Raw genomic sequence first — 16,656 nt, forward strand, 5'->3', positions numbered from 1 at the left:
AACACATGTCGAGAAGGTGTGCTTGTGTGTGTCTTGGACACATTTAGTTTATCAGTGCGTGCTAGCATCAACCTGGTGCCACCACTGATCTGGCATAGCCAGGCTTCGAAGCACATCTTAGATCGCAGCCAGCAGAGAAAATTCAATATTCCATTGTGTCCCGAATCGAGTGCGAGCAGCAGCCTCAATCCCTGGCGAGGACTAGTGCCACTGCGTTTCTGGAGTAGATCCCGCGTGAGCCCAAGTGGAGGACACGTCTCTCCTCCTTCCTGTCTCTGTCGGATCACATATTCCGGATGGGGTCCGAGTGTCGTGGAGGAAGCATGAAACGTTCCATCATGCCTTCCCCATCGGGGCCTCGCTGGCAGAGTTGGGCCTGGGATGTGACCTTCACTCCCACTCGTAGTAACAATAGGTGGAGCACATGTCTGGATGGTGGTGGTTTCTTCCTATAGCTGTACTTATTCTTTCATGATAAAATGAAGAAAAAGCACTGCATTGTTCGCTGAGATCTGGCAATCAAGAAACGTCTTATTTCAAGCACTGTTTGAGTTTGGCCTTCTGGAGCTTTACTGTATATGACTTGTTTTGCTTTCGTGGGTTTAATTAATCTGCAGAGGCAGCTATTAATTGCCGTCGCTGTCCGTCTCGCGCACGAGCTGTAATGTGAATGATCTGAGTGAACCATTTACTGCTTCACTGTGCATGCGGGGAGTTAAACAAGTGGGGAAGTTCAAAACAAATTAAAAACTTTCGGGCTTTTGCAATTATGAGGAAAATTGCTCGGATGAAGTAATGCGATTTAAGTTTTTCCATCTGTAAATATCCGTTTTAGTGAAAGCTGTGGGCTAATTAGTTGAATTAGCTTTTTGGTTACAAAAAAAAATACAAATAAATACATAAAAATAGTGTTGCTTTCCGAGGCTGTTTGTTATTGTCGCAGTTGCTGGTTATAAATAAACCACACATCCAACCTATCAATTACACAGCTGAAATTAATTTCATGATTGATATTTGATGAGCGTGTAGTATATAGATAAGTGCGTCGCTCGTAGGCGAGACTCCATCTCTTAAACGGAATAATTCTCACACATGCAGTAATGGGAAAATCACATCACCTATAATAATGTGGCCGCTGTTTTCATTAATGGCTGACCCTCTTCTCTGTCTCTCTCTCTGGCTGTTTCTATCTCTCTCTCTCTCTCTACCACTCTTGACTATCTGATAACATCCTTGCAAATGATAGTTTCATTTTTATCTTGGAAGTCAGCAACCTTGGCACTTGGACAGGGAAAAACAATCTTGCTAAGTGCCAGGTTTCAGTCAACCTCTCTTTCCAACTCTTTTTTCCCTCCCTCTTTTCTGCCTCTCCAGCACAATAATGCCCTCTCCTTATCATCGCCTCAGGTTTACAATTGACCAAAACAAACAAATAACCCAAGAGAGACACAAGGCCACTGCAAAACAATAGAGAAAAGAGAAGATGACTGGAGAGAGTAGGAGAATATAGACAAATAGAGAATAAAAGCCTTTAAGGGAACACAATAAAGAAAAGACTGTTAAATCTGAGAAAGTCTGAAAAACAACAAGAGGAAGTGACAACTCAAGCTGTATACCACCATTTTGGATTTAATTTGACTGACACTTTCATCTTACAATGCATTTGACCTTGAATTTACATTAGCAGTACAGGCCATCTTGGAATACTTTATTATTATTTTTTATTTTTATTTTTTATTTTAGCATTTGTTTATTCATATATTATTATAGATTATTAGACATTAATTCATGTACAGGTATAGAAACTCACAGTGCAATAAAACATTTTTATAAAAACATTATTTTATTTTATTTCTTTTCATTTAACTTTTTACATTAGCTCAAGGTGCACAACCCAAGGTTGTAGGTTCAGTTCCCAGAGAATGCATTAACTTAAAAGTTTTTTTTTTTTTTTTTTTTTTTTTTTTAACTTAACAAACAAAGGTATGCAACATTACTTTTATTTATTTATTTTAGATTAGCTCATAGTGCACAACCCAAGGTTGTGGGTTCAATTCCAAGGGAATGCATTAATTTATAAAGTCTAAAGATTTTTTTTTCTTTTTTAAGGCCAAATGCATAAACAAATGCATAAACATTAGTTAGTATAGTCATTACCTTTAGCTTGTTAGTTTATTAACATCATTGGGCTTATAGAACTAAACACAGATCAGTTCAGGGTCACAGTAAAATCTCCAGTGTCTTTCTCACAAATCAGTCTCTTCACTATATGATGCCCAGAAGGTGATTTATTTATTTATTTATTTATTTTTCACATAAAAAAAAAAAAAAAAAAGTTGCATTTAACACAGGCAGAATCCAATTTCCCTGGTCTCTGCATTCTTTCATAATTCATAAAAGGCATGTGTCCTGGAACCTGTTGTCATATATTAATATTGATGACCCAAAACAAACATCATCACCCAGCGTGACTGATCACACTCTTCACAAATGTTTACATCTCTTTGAACAGCTGGAACTGAGTGGTGCAGGTTAACCTTAAACAGCTGCTGTGCTGCGAGGTCTGCTGGGATGCACACCTGCAAAAATATAAAAACAACAGAAGTAGAACTTTAGCCTGTTTGCCCCTATTGGCCCTCCACGTCTCTCAAACCGCACAGTGAGAGTTATTTTCTGTGCTGAGGTGACAGGTTTGCCTGCCAGCTCTCTGTATCAAACAGCTGGAGATCTGTGCGTGCCGCTAATGCTAAAACAGCCTGAATTGTTGTGGTCTGTTTACTGATGTTGGTCTAAAAGTTAGGAGATCAGGTGGAGCTGCTGTTAGTCATCATGAAACAAAAACCAGAAACCACTAAACAACAAGTTAGACAAATAATTATTCATCATAGCATTTTTCTAGGTTTTCTATTTATTAATGTCTTTGTTAATACACAGATAGCCTATTCTCAATAGTGTTCATGTTTAAAGCAAGCATAATTGTTGTGATTTCTTTTTTTTTTTTTTTCTTCTTTTTTTTATATGCACAACCCAGGTTCAATTCCCAGAGAATGCAATAACTTGTTGATTGCAATCTATAGTTGTTTTGGATGAATAAATAAAAAATACCAAATGCATAAATATTCACAAGAGCATTCATATTTTTAAAAACAAACATATATACTAAATTTATAATGTTAGTTCTTTCTTTCTTTTTTTCTTTCTTACATTACTGCTTTTTTGCTCTAATTGTCTTTCTTTGTTTTAAATATGATCAACCCAAGGTTGTTGGTTCAATTCCCAAGGTATTTGCAGCATTAACTTAAAACCGTTAATGTTTTTGATTGTTTATTTGTAAACTCATAAAACTAAGATTTATTTATATATTCTGTAAACTGCAGTCTAAAGTTGTTTCGGATAAATAAATAATAATAAAAATAATAAAAAATAGACCAAATGCATATTTTTTTCTGATTTCTTCTTTTGAGTTATTTACTGCTGTTTTGCTCTTAGGGTTTTTTATTGTCTTGCTTTATTTAAAATTATTTTTAAATTATGTTTCATATTTTGTATGTATTTTATATGATATTATATTGTATTTTGACTATTGAAGCCATTTTAGCTGGATTCTATTATTTTACAAAAAAAAAAAAAAAATCTTGTTACTTATTATGTTGTGGGTTTTATCTGTGTTAATATAATGATTTTTATTTATTTGATTTATTTTACTACTTTTTCCTCTTCTTCTTTATCATCATATTTATTTCAATGTTTTTTGTATACTGATCTGTGAAGTATCTTGAGTTGCATTTTATGCATCATTTATTTGTTTAGTTTTCTCTCTCTCTCTCTCTCTCTCTCTGGAGTAGTGTGCAATGACATGCACTTCATGGCCATGAAACAGTTATATGAGAAAGTAAATGGAGTCAAGTTTAATTTCCCGTTGACCTTTAGTGTCTGACACATGTTGAGGAATATATTCATGTTCTGCATCGTCTTTTTAAAGAATAGTGTTTTTGTTCCGACTTACTGTTCTTCTCATCTCGTATTCTTAGGACCCCTAAAATGTGTCCCAACGGGGTAGTAACACAACTAGCACTTGCTTAATTAAACCACTTGATTTAGTTCTTCATTTGTCCAAAACCTTTCAGTTTGAGGTTCCTGGAGGACCAGACTCAGGACCACTCTGTGACCTGGATCCCCATTAATGGTCCTCTCACCTTCTCTGCCCTTCTCAGGAAGGGTTTCCAGTCAGACTTCTTTTAAAGTATGCCACAGTACATTTCTCCAGTCCTCTGCCAACCTGAGTGAACATCAATCTTAGAACTCTATGATGTCCTCTGCACCTTCGGCGGAGTCGTTCTCCTTGAGCCCACGTCTGGACGGCCCAACCGCACACATCCACTAATCAAAGAGGGCTCTGGAGCGGCATCTCCACAAAGTGCAAGAGAGACATTGGCAAATGACAGTTAAAGGAAGCATTTATCTTTTCTCTGCAATAGGCTACAGAGACTCCTGAGTGTCGTGTCGGTCTCGGCTTGTGTGTGCGCGCATATGGACAGTACGAGGGCCGCTGTGGCGGACGCGAGCGCTATGATTAATGGCTCAATTTCCTCTCCCACTTTTTAAAGTGGATTGTCAATTTGCTCTCTGTGATTTGGTGACGTCTCATCTACTGAGTGGGTGGGGAGACAATGTAAAAGATTGTGGATGAGCAGTTTGATTATGATTATTGAGATGACAGTGAGACTCTAGGAGGGACTTCATTACTTTTTTGCTTCTGACCTTGGGAGGGAAACATAAAGACACTCAGTTTGAAACACAGATGCATGTGGAAGTACATCTCACTGACGTACAGGCCTAGAAGAGCAAGTTCATGGTGTTGGTTTTAAAGTTTTGAAGTAGTTCTATGTTTCCTACTTTCCTATTTTCCTTACACTACTGGTCAAAATGTAGTTAAGCATTGCAAAATTAAGCATTGCATCACTGGAATAAATTATTTTTTATATTTAAATAGGAAATGGTTATTTTAGTTTGAAATAATATTAAAATATTTCAGTTTTTACTGCATTTTGATCAAATAAATGCAGCCTTGGTGAGCGCAAGAGACTTTCAAAAACCTATTAAGTATCTAATCATTCCAAACTTTTGACTGGTTGTGTGTTTCTCCACACCTAAGTCTTTCCAGGCCGGTGGACCGGGCTGCCCTTAAGGACACCCACAGTTACACAGATTAGAAGTGACGGTGTGCTCACAACCGAGCTGACCGTACAGCTTTACAACGTCTGCTGCTTGATAACGTGTGAGTGTTGGTTTAAGTGTTCAGCGCAGTTCAGCGGGCTACACTCTGACTAATACTCATTTCGGAAACTGCCAGCCATCTATGTAACGCAGGATTTAAGGGTACCTGTGGGGACCATGGCAGGAACCAATTGTGATGGAGTCTTGCACTAATGAATCAGGGCACGTATTCAGAAAGGATCTGTCGTGCAAAATTATTTTTTTTCATCCTGCAGCAAATTGTGGAGGAGGGTATTTTCAGCCGAATGAAGACTCTCTCCGGCTTTCATCGTGATGCCTCGGGGAACAGTTTGGGTTTAAAGTGCATTCAAGTTCTGTCAAATGAGAGTCGGTTTTAGGATGACCCTCAGCAGAACTACAAGGCCTACATTCTTTGCCTAAATTAGGAACTTAATATGAATTATGCAGAAATCATTCAGAGATGTAAGATCACATTTTACAAGCTTTGTATTAGGGAAGGGCATTTGAGTTATTGTTTGAGTACATGTGGGGAGGTACAATTTTTGGTCTTTGTCTCGTTACACATTATTATTATTATTATTAATTTTTTTTTTTTTGATTGTATTAATCCATTTTGGTAGGTTTTTTTTTTTTTTTTTGTACAGTTTATTTTTTTTATTATTTTTTATTTATTTAAATAATTGGCTATTTTAAACCACAAACCATCGTTTTTCTCATTCTGTAAAGTCTAAACCAACTCCTAAAATACAATCCTGTGCCTTGTTAAGTTTTTGTGTAATTAAACCAGAAGGTACTGACAAAAATCTAGCCTTAATCGATCTCACAATTACAAACCAAGTCCCTTTTTGTCACATTTGTTTTACAGTAGGTGACAGGAGATTTTAAAATTCAGTAAAAGTCACGAGATGCATCAATAAGTTTTCATGATTGATTATTGCTGTCACTTTTGATGCCCAGTCTTAACATTTTACAATTTTTTGTCATTGTTGCATTGCATTAGCACACCACTGATCTTGTAGCAAAAGACTTTGATTTTAATTGCCATTTTTTTGCCTTATTTAATTCTAGAGTGTTACCCATGGTCAAGTAACAAAAGACTCCCCTGAGCTCAAGCAGGCCAGCTTGATCACTTCAACAAAGTGCTTCATCAAAGAGTGACTGATACTTTGAATTAATAGCTGGAGCAATTGAACTTGATAGACGTTACGCCTTTTTCACAAGCTTGACGGTGACGCGAAACCCACACGTTTTGCACTGCGTCTATTTTGCGGCTCGAACACTTCCCTTTAAATAAACCTGTCAGGGAGTCATATTGTTCACGACTTCTTCTCTTTCATATTGGGAACAACAGAGGGAGACGGATGGCAGGCCTGGCCTTTTGAAACAGGTAGCAGGATTTGCTCATGTCTTCCTTTGGTGTTGAATTGTTAGAAGTGTTTCAAAGATCATTTTCACAGGAGGCCGATTTGCATTTCATAAAGTTTAGCAACAAGCATTCAAGACATAAGCCAGAGAGAGAGAGAGAGAGAGAGAGGGAGTGAGAGGCACTGTCTGGGAGGAAGGAGATGCTTCAGTTTGTCTGAAATGCCGGCTCCTTCTCACATGCCTCCCGTTTACCCCCTACTATAGTTTAAAGAGCACTTTGAGGAGTTTCACAGTTTGTCGGCTCCTGAGTGGCAAACTTAGAAGCGCTCATTGGCAGTCAGAGCGAGGCATCAGCGCCACCCTTCAGGTTAACTGCGGGTTAGGGAAAGTGCCGCCTGGAGCAGGTCTGCTAGAAGCCAAACGACTGGCCCCCAGGGTTCATGGGAAGTCAGAGGGAGGGGGAACGGGAGAAGCAAGGGAAAGGGGAAGGGATGTTCTCTGGCAGAACGCTGAAGCCCCGAGGCCTTCATCTTCATTTCAGTGCAAAATGACTTTGTCATTTAATCTCTTTGGTGACTACATCTCTGAGTTAGGAGCACGCAACAGAAGAATAATAAGGCAGAGGAGGGGAGGAGTGCTGGGAAAAGTGAAGGAAGCACAAAAAAACAAGCTTATCGGAAAATGAGGAAAACTAGGGAGAGAAGGGACGGTAAAGACAAGTGGGCCACTGAGAATTGACTCCTGAATAAACAGAATTTGACAAAGGCTCGGCTCCCCGATGTTCTGTATCTGTCTTGATGCTTGTTTTCCAAATTACAGCGGGTCATTGTTTTTCATTCAGTCCATCAGCGACAGTGCCAGGACACTCACGGGGTCCCAGCGTAACAAACAACCAGACCCGGCCCAACGGTAAACATCATAACAAAGAAGTCACGGTCACATGAGATGGTGGACCGCTTTGCAAAAACAACAAAGAGTTGGCCCACATACCCTGGTGTCAGGAGCCAAATCTGATCACATTCAAATCATGAAACTAGCTGACTATCCAATTTTATGCTCTATAATACCAGCTGGATTTTCCTCATTTGCTTAGTGTTACTGTGCTGTTTTTGACTAATGAGTGTGGACATGGTGACCTCTTGTTTGACAATCAGCATGTTTTTCTGTCAGTTTTTTGGTGCACAAAAGTTTTTGCAATACTTGAGTAGTTGGTCTGTTGTGGAAGACTGTAGCAAGATATAATTTATTTCAGTGTGTTGCTGGAGATCCATCCATCTATCCATTGTTCATCCATCATTCTGATGTTCAGTTGGTTATCCATTTGTTTGTGCTATTGCTCTGTCTATCATCCATCAATATATTCGTCATATGTTCAATACATCATTCATCCATTGGTTCTATCACTGTATCTATCATTATTTCACTCTATCTATCATTCGTTCCATCCATCCATCTGTCCATCCATCAATAAATTGTTCATTCGATCCATAATTTGTTTATTGGTTCTGACATTGATCCATCTATCCATTCATTCATCCATCCATTCATCCATCCATCAGTAAATTAATTGTTCCTTCGATCTATCATTCATTCATTGGTTCTTTCGCTCTATCTATTGTTCATTCCAACCATCAATAATTAACTTTTTCCTTCAATCCATCATTTGTTCATTGATTCTATTGCTCTATCTATTATTAGTCGTTAGTTCCATCCATCCATCCTCCATCTATACATACTGAAAACGTAGAGAAATTGATAAAATAATAATAATAATAATAATGTTTTTTTAAATTTTCAGAGTTTTAACAAGGCAACTTTCAAACCTTTCGAGTTAAAGTGATAGTTCACACAAAAATGTCATCTTCTGTCAGCTTTTACTTACTTTCATATCATTCCAAACCTGTATGAGTCTCCTTATTCAAAGGAACAAAAATGAATACATCAGAAAAAAATGAAAGTCAGTGAGGTTCAGTGTAGTTTAGACTAACCCCGGCATTCTTTAACATATCTTTGTATTCCGCAGAAGTTAAAAAGTCACACAGGTTTAGAACTAAATGTTATTATGACAGAATGTTCATTCTGGGTGAAGGATCCCTTTAAAAAGTCAACCTTCTTAAATTTGCATTCATCAGTTCTCCATCCTGTTTGTTCTGACTTAATTCCTGGATTATAAAATAGATTCTCTTCCAATTCAAGAATTAAATGGAATTAAAAAGCACTCTTGATTCTTTTCTGAACAGTTCACGACCCTTCTCTAGACACTTGTGTTTATGAACACTTCCTCTTTCCTCTTGGCTCTTTAATGCACTACTCATTTCTCCTCTGTTAGACCCATCCCTTCCCTCTTTGCCTTCAATAATGAGGGCAGCAGGGTTAAATTGGCACTGCACAAGTTGGCATCTCTAAATTGAAACCAAGAGAGAACATTGCCAGTTGTGTTCCCGTACACTTCCCTGGGCCTTCTGCCTGTTCTCAGAGCCGAGCCAAGAGAGCATATGGCCGCATGTAGATACACAGCATATCTTTTGCGTGTCTGTCAGTCGAATACTCTACCCTTGTGAAGAGCATCCTGATGTGTCTGTCCTGTAGATGTGTGCTACTTGTTACCCAAAACCCCTCTGTTTGGCCATGTTCTACTTCATTTAAAGTGCAAACAACTGTGATAGAGCCGTTAATATATATGCGACGTACGTTGTTTCTGGATTCTAGAAGCCCAGACATGGATTCTCCTCACGCTTTGCTCAAATGAGCCCACTGGTGCATAAAATGAGATCGGTCTTTCAACTGATCTCAGAATTCAAGCACAAGTAACTCATGTGCACGTGAATGTTGTCTTAAGCGCTCCAGTAATGGTTGCACAGCGATACGATGCAGGATCTGCCACTTGTCAGACGAGTTGATAGTCGATATGGCATGCTGATTGGCTGTAGGACTGGATATGCGATTTGCCCCTGGGGGCTGTGTAATCTGGCTCCTGACAGCTGCTCAGCGGGCAGTCTGAACACTTTGCGAATACCCCGGAGCGGTTGAACGATGGTCATCCTTGGGTCATCTAGAATCATCCGCGACTCTTGTGTCCTGGCTCGGAGATGTACGGGACACTCATACTAATGCTTAAACCTTGTTTCTCAAAATCATGCAGTTGGACAAAAGTCGCTAAATTTATAACGCTGTGTTTTGTGTTGTTTAAATGGAGTTCTTTAACTTCATAATGCCTGCAGAAGAAAGCTTGTCAATCGATCTATTTTGTTGTCGTTCTGTCTTTCGTTATATCATTCTATTGCCCTATCTATTGTTCTGTCATTCTGTCTACCTATCATTCTATACGTCATTCTATCATTCTTTCCATCCATCTTGGTTAAATCTGTATGTCTGTCTAGGCCTATAAACCTGAAGCTTTAACTTAAAGTTTTTACATTTTTTGTGGCTTTTTGCTTTCTCCATTCAGTTTTAAGAGCTGAATTGGGCTTTAAAAGCATTTTGAAGCGTTCTCAAGGGATTTCCGGGAATGCAGTGGTACATGTCCAAAATACAATGGACTTTGAAAACCTTGCCTTGAATGGTACTAAAATACCTTGGATATTTTTGATGCGCTTCTTTGGTGCGACCTGTGGAGGTAGAAAGGAAATAATTGGATGTAGAGAAAGGAAAGAGATTGAGGAATGTTGTAAAAATGTGTGCTGAATAGGAAAAATATTTGTCCTAACCAATATCTCAGCTGATATGTGGGATTAATATTGAACTACGTAATTAGTTTTTTCAAGGCACATTTTATTGAGTAAAAAAAAGAGAACGGTTCTAAATGCTTCTCTGTTTGTTCTGTTGCAGGAGATCGCGGCCTACCTGATTACGTTTGAAAAACATGAGGAGTGGCTGACGACGTCCCCCAAAACCAGGTACGATTACACACGAGGCAGCGTTTCTTCATTTCGAGTGCGCAGTGTTACCTGAAAAGCAGAAAGGTACGTTTCAGCACAGCTGCCAGTTCCTGCACATTTCGTGGGCATGTGCAGACAGATAATGGAATATTAATGACTATTTATAATGCAAGATGTGGCCAGGTCTATTAGCTTAATGCTGTCTTTGCTCACCAATGCCATTAACGTGGGTGGTAATGTGGTGAGATCGTAGAACATCACCCTACGGTGATAAGGGCTCAGCACGGAATTTACAGTGTTACTTGATTTACTGAGCAGCGATAATGAAAAAGCTTTTTACTTTTAATGCCAGTTTCTATATCTATCCTGAGAGATAACAGCTGTGATATGATGATGAATGCAAATTAAGATAATATGTGGTTATATATGAAGCGCACGTCAATAACAACCAAATGGCACGCAGATTAATTGTAAACTTTGACGTTCCAAATGTTTTCAGCACAGTGTGTTTCTATAGAAGGCCATCCAATTAAATTTAATCATAACATAAGGAACTTGTGAGTAGAGATGTAAATATCCAATGGTATCAAAAAGAGCAATTTTGCATGCTTATCTGCGGTGGGCCAGAAAGATACGTTTGGATTTATTCATAACGGAAAGCTGTGGAAAGGGCAAGGGTTTGTATGGGAAGCAAAATCAAGGGAAACTAATCGGGGTTTCGGGTTTAAGAGCTGCTTACATGGACAGAAGTTACCTGGCCGGCATCTGGACCTGTCATTTACAGAACATGTACAAACACATTTGTAAGTACAGCGAGCAGACGAGGCTTAACTGAGCACACTACTGTTCAAGAAACAACCTTGTTTTCTTGTGTAACGATTTTTAGTGATTCAGCTCTGACATCAGATACCAAATGACTCATGAGATGTTTTCTGATTTGTTGTGTTTTACGTAGGCACACAGACACATATGCTGCGCCCCCAAAACATATTTTAAGAATTAAGCCGTGCATAAAAGTAGCTTGAGTGTGATTGCATTAGATAACAAAATAGCAAGTGTCATTTATTTTGAAGAAGCACACGCACACCTTTTAAGTAGAATAAAGAAGCTTGTTGGTTTAAAATGACAAATTTAAATGATAAATGAATTATATTTATACACTCAAAGATCAGAAAACATGCATTTTGTATCCTGATATGCAGATGTGTTTTAGCCAGATTGCATTTACCCCATTTCAGTTATTTTTTTTTTTTTCTAAGAATATGTTCCCCAAGGCTGCCAGGCCTTTATTTGACCAAAAATACAGTAAGTTATACTGTGAAATATCATTTAAATTTCAAATAAGTGTTTCTAATTTTAATATAGGTTAGGGGTGGGCAAGATTTTTTTTTTTTTTTTTATAAAAATCACGATTTACAATTTCATCTCGATTCTTTTTCATGTTGGTTTTACTATTCTGCAAGTTGTCTAAGCATTACAGCCAAACTACTATCCTTATTATAAAGACAAAGCCTTTCAAGGTAATAAAAAATATAAATAAAAATAAAATTTGGCAATAAACAGTGATTTATGTTCAGGTACAATTGTCAACATGACATGTCAATTGTCATCAAAAATTGCAAAAATCACACAAAAAAATTTCACAGTCACATGAGGTGGTTTTTCAGGCAATTTTGAAAAGGGAATATATCAAAAAACTGCAATGGAAACAGTTATTTTTGCATTTACAGTTCACCTGGTGTATGTAAAAATAATATGATCATTATTTAATGTATTATATCATTCAAGGAACATCTTATACATGTGCAGTCTCAAGAATAAGGGGCTTTCCTTGCCATAAACACTTGGATGGATAACCCCTTGTTTACACAGCACACGTCTTCAGTGCATTACGGCTCCGACACGGCCACTCTAGTCAATGCTTGTGTTTATACCAGCTGCATAAGCATCCTACAAGCAGCTCTCAGTGCTGCTTCGCTAAAGATACACACATACGTCTTCTTTGATTAAATATATTTGCTATATTTGCACCTATTGTATTCATTTGATTCAAATAAAGGAAAAAAAACTTACTGACTTTAAACTTTTGAATGGTACTTTATCTTAAAAAAAAAGATTTGCTTTTAGAGAGAATTTGTGTGCTCCCATTATGTGGGTCACATGAGAAAAGTGCATCCAAATAAGAGCTTAACGATGAAGCGTTAATGATTTGATCGCAGTGTGTGACAGCGCCAGGACGCAGAGCAGCAGGGAAGAGACTGCCGGGCAACTGTCCTCTTCACACACACGCACACACACACACAAACAAACATGTAAACACACGCATTCACACTGAGTCTCCAGCACACACACTCAGCCACTCTCAGCCCCCAGCCTGCCTTTACATAATGGCACTGATTTCAGTCTGCAATTTGCCATGGCTGTTTAGTGCAGCGAGTGCTTTCCTGCTCTTAATGAAGCCTGCGTGACTCGAGGCTGTCTTCAGGGGTCACAACCAGTGTGAGTTCACACTGCAAGCGACGACTGGAGATACACAGCCAACATCACCCCATAAACACTTACACCCACACACACACATACACACATTCATCTTCTAATATGATTAAAGCAATGAAAGCACTGCGATGATTGTGTCATATTAATTTGAAGTTAAAAGGGTGCTTGTATCTCAGTAGTGACTCTTTATGAAACGATAGCTTGAGTAATTCACTCAGGATATTCAATTGTTTTTATAGCTCCGATAAAATAATCTGTGGTGTATTTTTGTCGGTATTGGTTCAGTGCTGTTAATTGTACACACATATGTTTCTCTGCTGTGCAATGTGTGAGTTTTTGGCCAGGCGTTTTATGTATATATATATATATATATATATATATATATATATATATATATATATATATATATATATATATATATATATCCTTAAAACAAGGGGGGAAATGTGTAATTTGCCGTTGGGGTAAATATGGGTATTTAATTCAAAAGGGAAAACACATTTATTTTTCTTATCCCATTGGCAACTTTTTTCCCCCCTGTCTTAAGCATAAACCTCAATAAATTTTGTTGGATCTCTGTGCTTTTCTCCTCCCTTATCTGCCGTGCCGTTGCTCCCAGACTCCTCCAGTCTCTCTCTAAAGAACAGAACATAAAGGGCCCAAACAATGATATCTGAGGAATAGCAATGCATGCCTGCTGCCGTTTTGTCAAAGTTGAATTTGGCTGATCTGCTTTGTGTCATGTGTCTCTCCTCTCTTCCACAAGGGGAGTGCATCTGAGGTTGTAATTAAACACCACACTCTCATTCATGTGCAAATACTCCCAGGGCTCTTTGTATCCGAACCGAAGGAGGATAGGATGAGGAGAAAATTGATAACAAACAGAGTGAAGAACAGCACAGAGGAGAAAGTGTCCGCTCGTCTCATGGAGTTCATGTGTCCTGCTCGAGTTATAGTGGACTTTGTAGGCCAGTGAACCGAGAAGACCCCTCTGTACCGCGGTGAATTTTAAACACAACTAGAAGAGAAACCGAACGGACCTTCGTTTGTAAATTCTCCCCAGTTGTTCTTAAGGGTATAATTGACCGATTAAAAAGCTAATGATCCATATCAGTTAATCATCAGAGTTGACAAACATAAAAGTCAAGCTAATTGATCCATGACAGACATTTGATTGGGCGGAGGGACTCAAAAACACAACCAGCGCTCACATACACATATATATTGCGAGGTAGCATGTGTTTTATCTGACATTCAGCCAGGAGAGACTGAGAGAGAGATTGATCTGTTCGGTCTCTGTGATGCACACACCTACTGACAGCTCCAGACACAAACAGAATATATTCAATATACCGACACACTGTACTTGACTGTGATGATAGTCTAAAGACTGCTTTACACTTCATCTTCTGCTTTGTTTTTATCACACGTGTCCACTGGTTCAAAGTCGGACGAGCTGAGTGGCCGTTTTCAGTTCGTTCTCTGTGGGAGCTGAGCAGCAGGGGATTGTGGGATTGACAGCAGTGCCGAGCGAATGGTGAGAGTGATAGAAAGTTGGGAAATGCTGAACTTCACGCAAACTAGAGATGATAAATGTCCTGCAGACAGTGGTTGTGATGTGAAAGTAGATTCTGAGCTTAAATTACATCATTTAATATTAGTATGCATATAGATTTATGTATTTTTATACATATATATATATTTGGTTATATTAACATTTTATATCATACATTTTATTATATTATATGGTTATATTATACATTTATATTTGGTGTTTCTGTAGCTCAGTTGGTAAAGCATTGCGTTAGCGGTGCAAGGTTGTGGGTTCGATTCCCACGGAGCACGTTAGGTAAAAAATGTTAGTCTGAATGCTCTGTAAGTTCCTTTAGATAAAAGCGTCTGCTAAATGCATAAATATATTTTGTGCATCCGTTATTTTTTTAATATTTTTTTAATAACTTTTTTACATTTTTTATTATTATTATTATGTTTTGCTCTAAATTGTATTGTTTTTGCAGAAATAAAAAAAGTACTTCTCTTTACTAATGTCCACAAAAATTATGTCAGCTTTTTTTTCATGTTTTTTTTTTATTATTTATTTATTTATATACATTTTTAAGACATTTTTAAAACATTATGGTGAATGTCCTCTTAACTGTATCTATATTTGATAAGATCTTCAGTGAGTTCTCCTAAGGAATTCTCAAGTAGTATATTAATAATCGTCTGTGATCTCTGTTGGGTAAATTATTATGGTTTGCAATATTTTTATGTTTTCAGTTCAAACTAAATATTACAATTTGAGATGAACCTGAAAAAATCCAGACGAGGCTATTATTTTTATTTATTCATGTCAGGGTGTAAATTTCATTTTGGAAACTGATAAACATTGCACACAACTATAGGGGCAAATTGTGTTGGGCAAATTGTGTTGTGCAATAGCTTACACACGGCGCAGGGAACCTTGATTTCAATCTCAGAATTGAATTTATTTGAAAAAGACAAGCTAACGGTCAGTAATGAAATAAGAACAATAAATAATGGATATAGTTGCAGACAATTATTGAACACATATGATGACGAATACAATAAAGCATATTGAGATTTTGACATGTTGCATAATGAAATAATATTGATATTGTCCAGTTATTTTCATAACACATCCACAGAATAAAATAGCTCTGTCAGTGTGAACACACACACACACACATCAGATTCTCTTTGATGCCCACCTCTTGTTTGAGCACCTTCCCATAATCCCGAATGAGCAGTTTGTCGGACATGCCTTTTATTAAAACACCAAAATAACAACAGAGAGCTTTGAAGGTTTCATCGAACACAGCGCTCTATTCCTCAAGGAAATAAACAAGCACTTTTCACACAGCAAACAGTAAGTGTGTGTGTGAGAGAGGAGGTCGTAGAGATGTAAGCAGTGGCCATTGCAGACTGTGTGTGTGTGTGTGTATCGCGTGTCTGCCATAATGAATTGTGCGATGGGCCGTCTCTCAGACGGTACGTCAGCTCCTCTGGCTCTTCCCGCTAGTGCTGCATGTGTTGGCGCGCTGCAGCGGCAGACAGACTCTCTGCTCTGCACTAATGCTTTCTGGCAAGACACTGGGCATTTGTTAGTGCAGGATTTTTTTTTTTTTTTGCATGTGTACATATTTGTGAATGTTTAGAGTGATGTTGTAACGAAACCAAATGTTCAGTATTCGACACAATATCAGTTCTTGATACCATTTAATTCCACAACAACAACAAAAAAACTTGTTTATTTAAGAAGTTAAATATGTGATCAGTATTTATTTATTTATTATATAATAAAAAGAACCTTGCTGCATGTATTGCTTTAAGATAACTGAGACTTGTTAAAGCACTTGTATATTATTGCTCTTTTGTTGATTGCTTCCATTGACCTCATTTGTAAGTCGCTTTGGACAAAAGCGTCTGCTAAATGACTATATATATACATACTGTATATGGTACCAAAAGAGTGAATTATTTCCACTTAAATCTTGTCAATAAAGTTGTTTGCTTAATATTTACAATGTTGTAAAAATTCTGTTGTAAAAATGCCGCATTTCACTGTAAAATCTCATGCATATTTCCGATATTTTGCCAGTTAGCTGATTTATTATTTATTTCTGAAGACAAATGGATTGCATTTACATTAACACCC

At 37.8% G+C, this 16,656-nt stretch overlaps 1 protein-coding gene across 13 annotated transcripts in view; it reads left to right on the forward strand.

The window, feature by feature from the left end:
- The window catches only part of LOC113110868 (calmodulin binding transcription activator 1b), a 292,263-nt gene that overhangs the window by 125,558 nt on the left and 150,049 nt on the right, over positions 1 to 16,656 (forward strand). For all 13 annotated transcript variants that reach the window (XM_026275119.1, XM_026275114.1, XM_026275115.1 and 10 more), the window contains one exon: positions 10,432 to 10,499. In XM_026275119.1, coding sequence (XP_026130904.1) covers positions 10,432 to 10,499 — 68 coding nt within the window. The remainder of the gene's footprint in view (positions 1 to 10,431; positions 10,500 to 16,656) is intronic.

This window comes from Carassius auratus, chromosome 11 (genome assembly GCF_003368295.1).
Source record: "Carassius auratus strain Wakin chromosome 11, ASM336829v1, whole genome shotgun sequence".
NCBI lineage: Eukaryota > Metazoa > Chordata > Actinopteri > Cypriniformes > Cyprinidae > Carassius > Carassius auratus.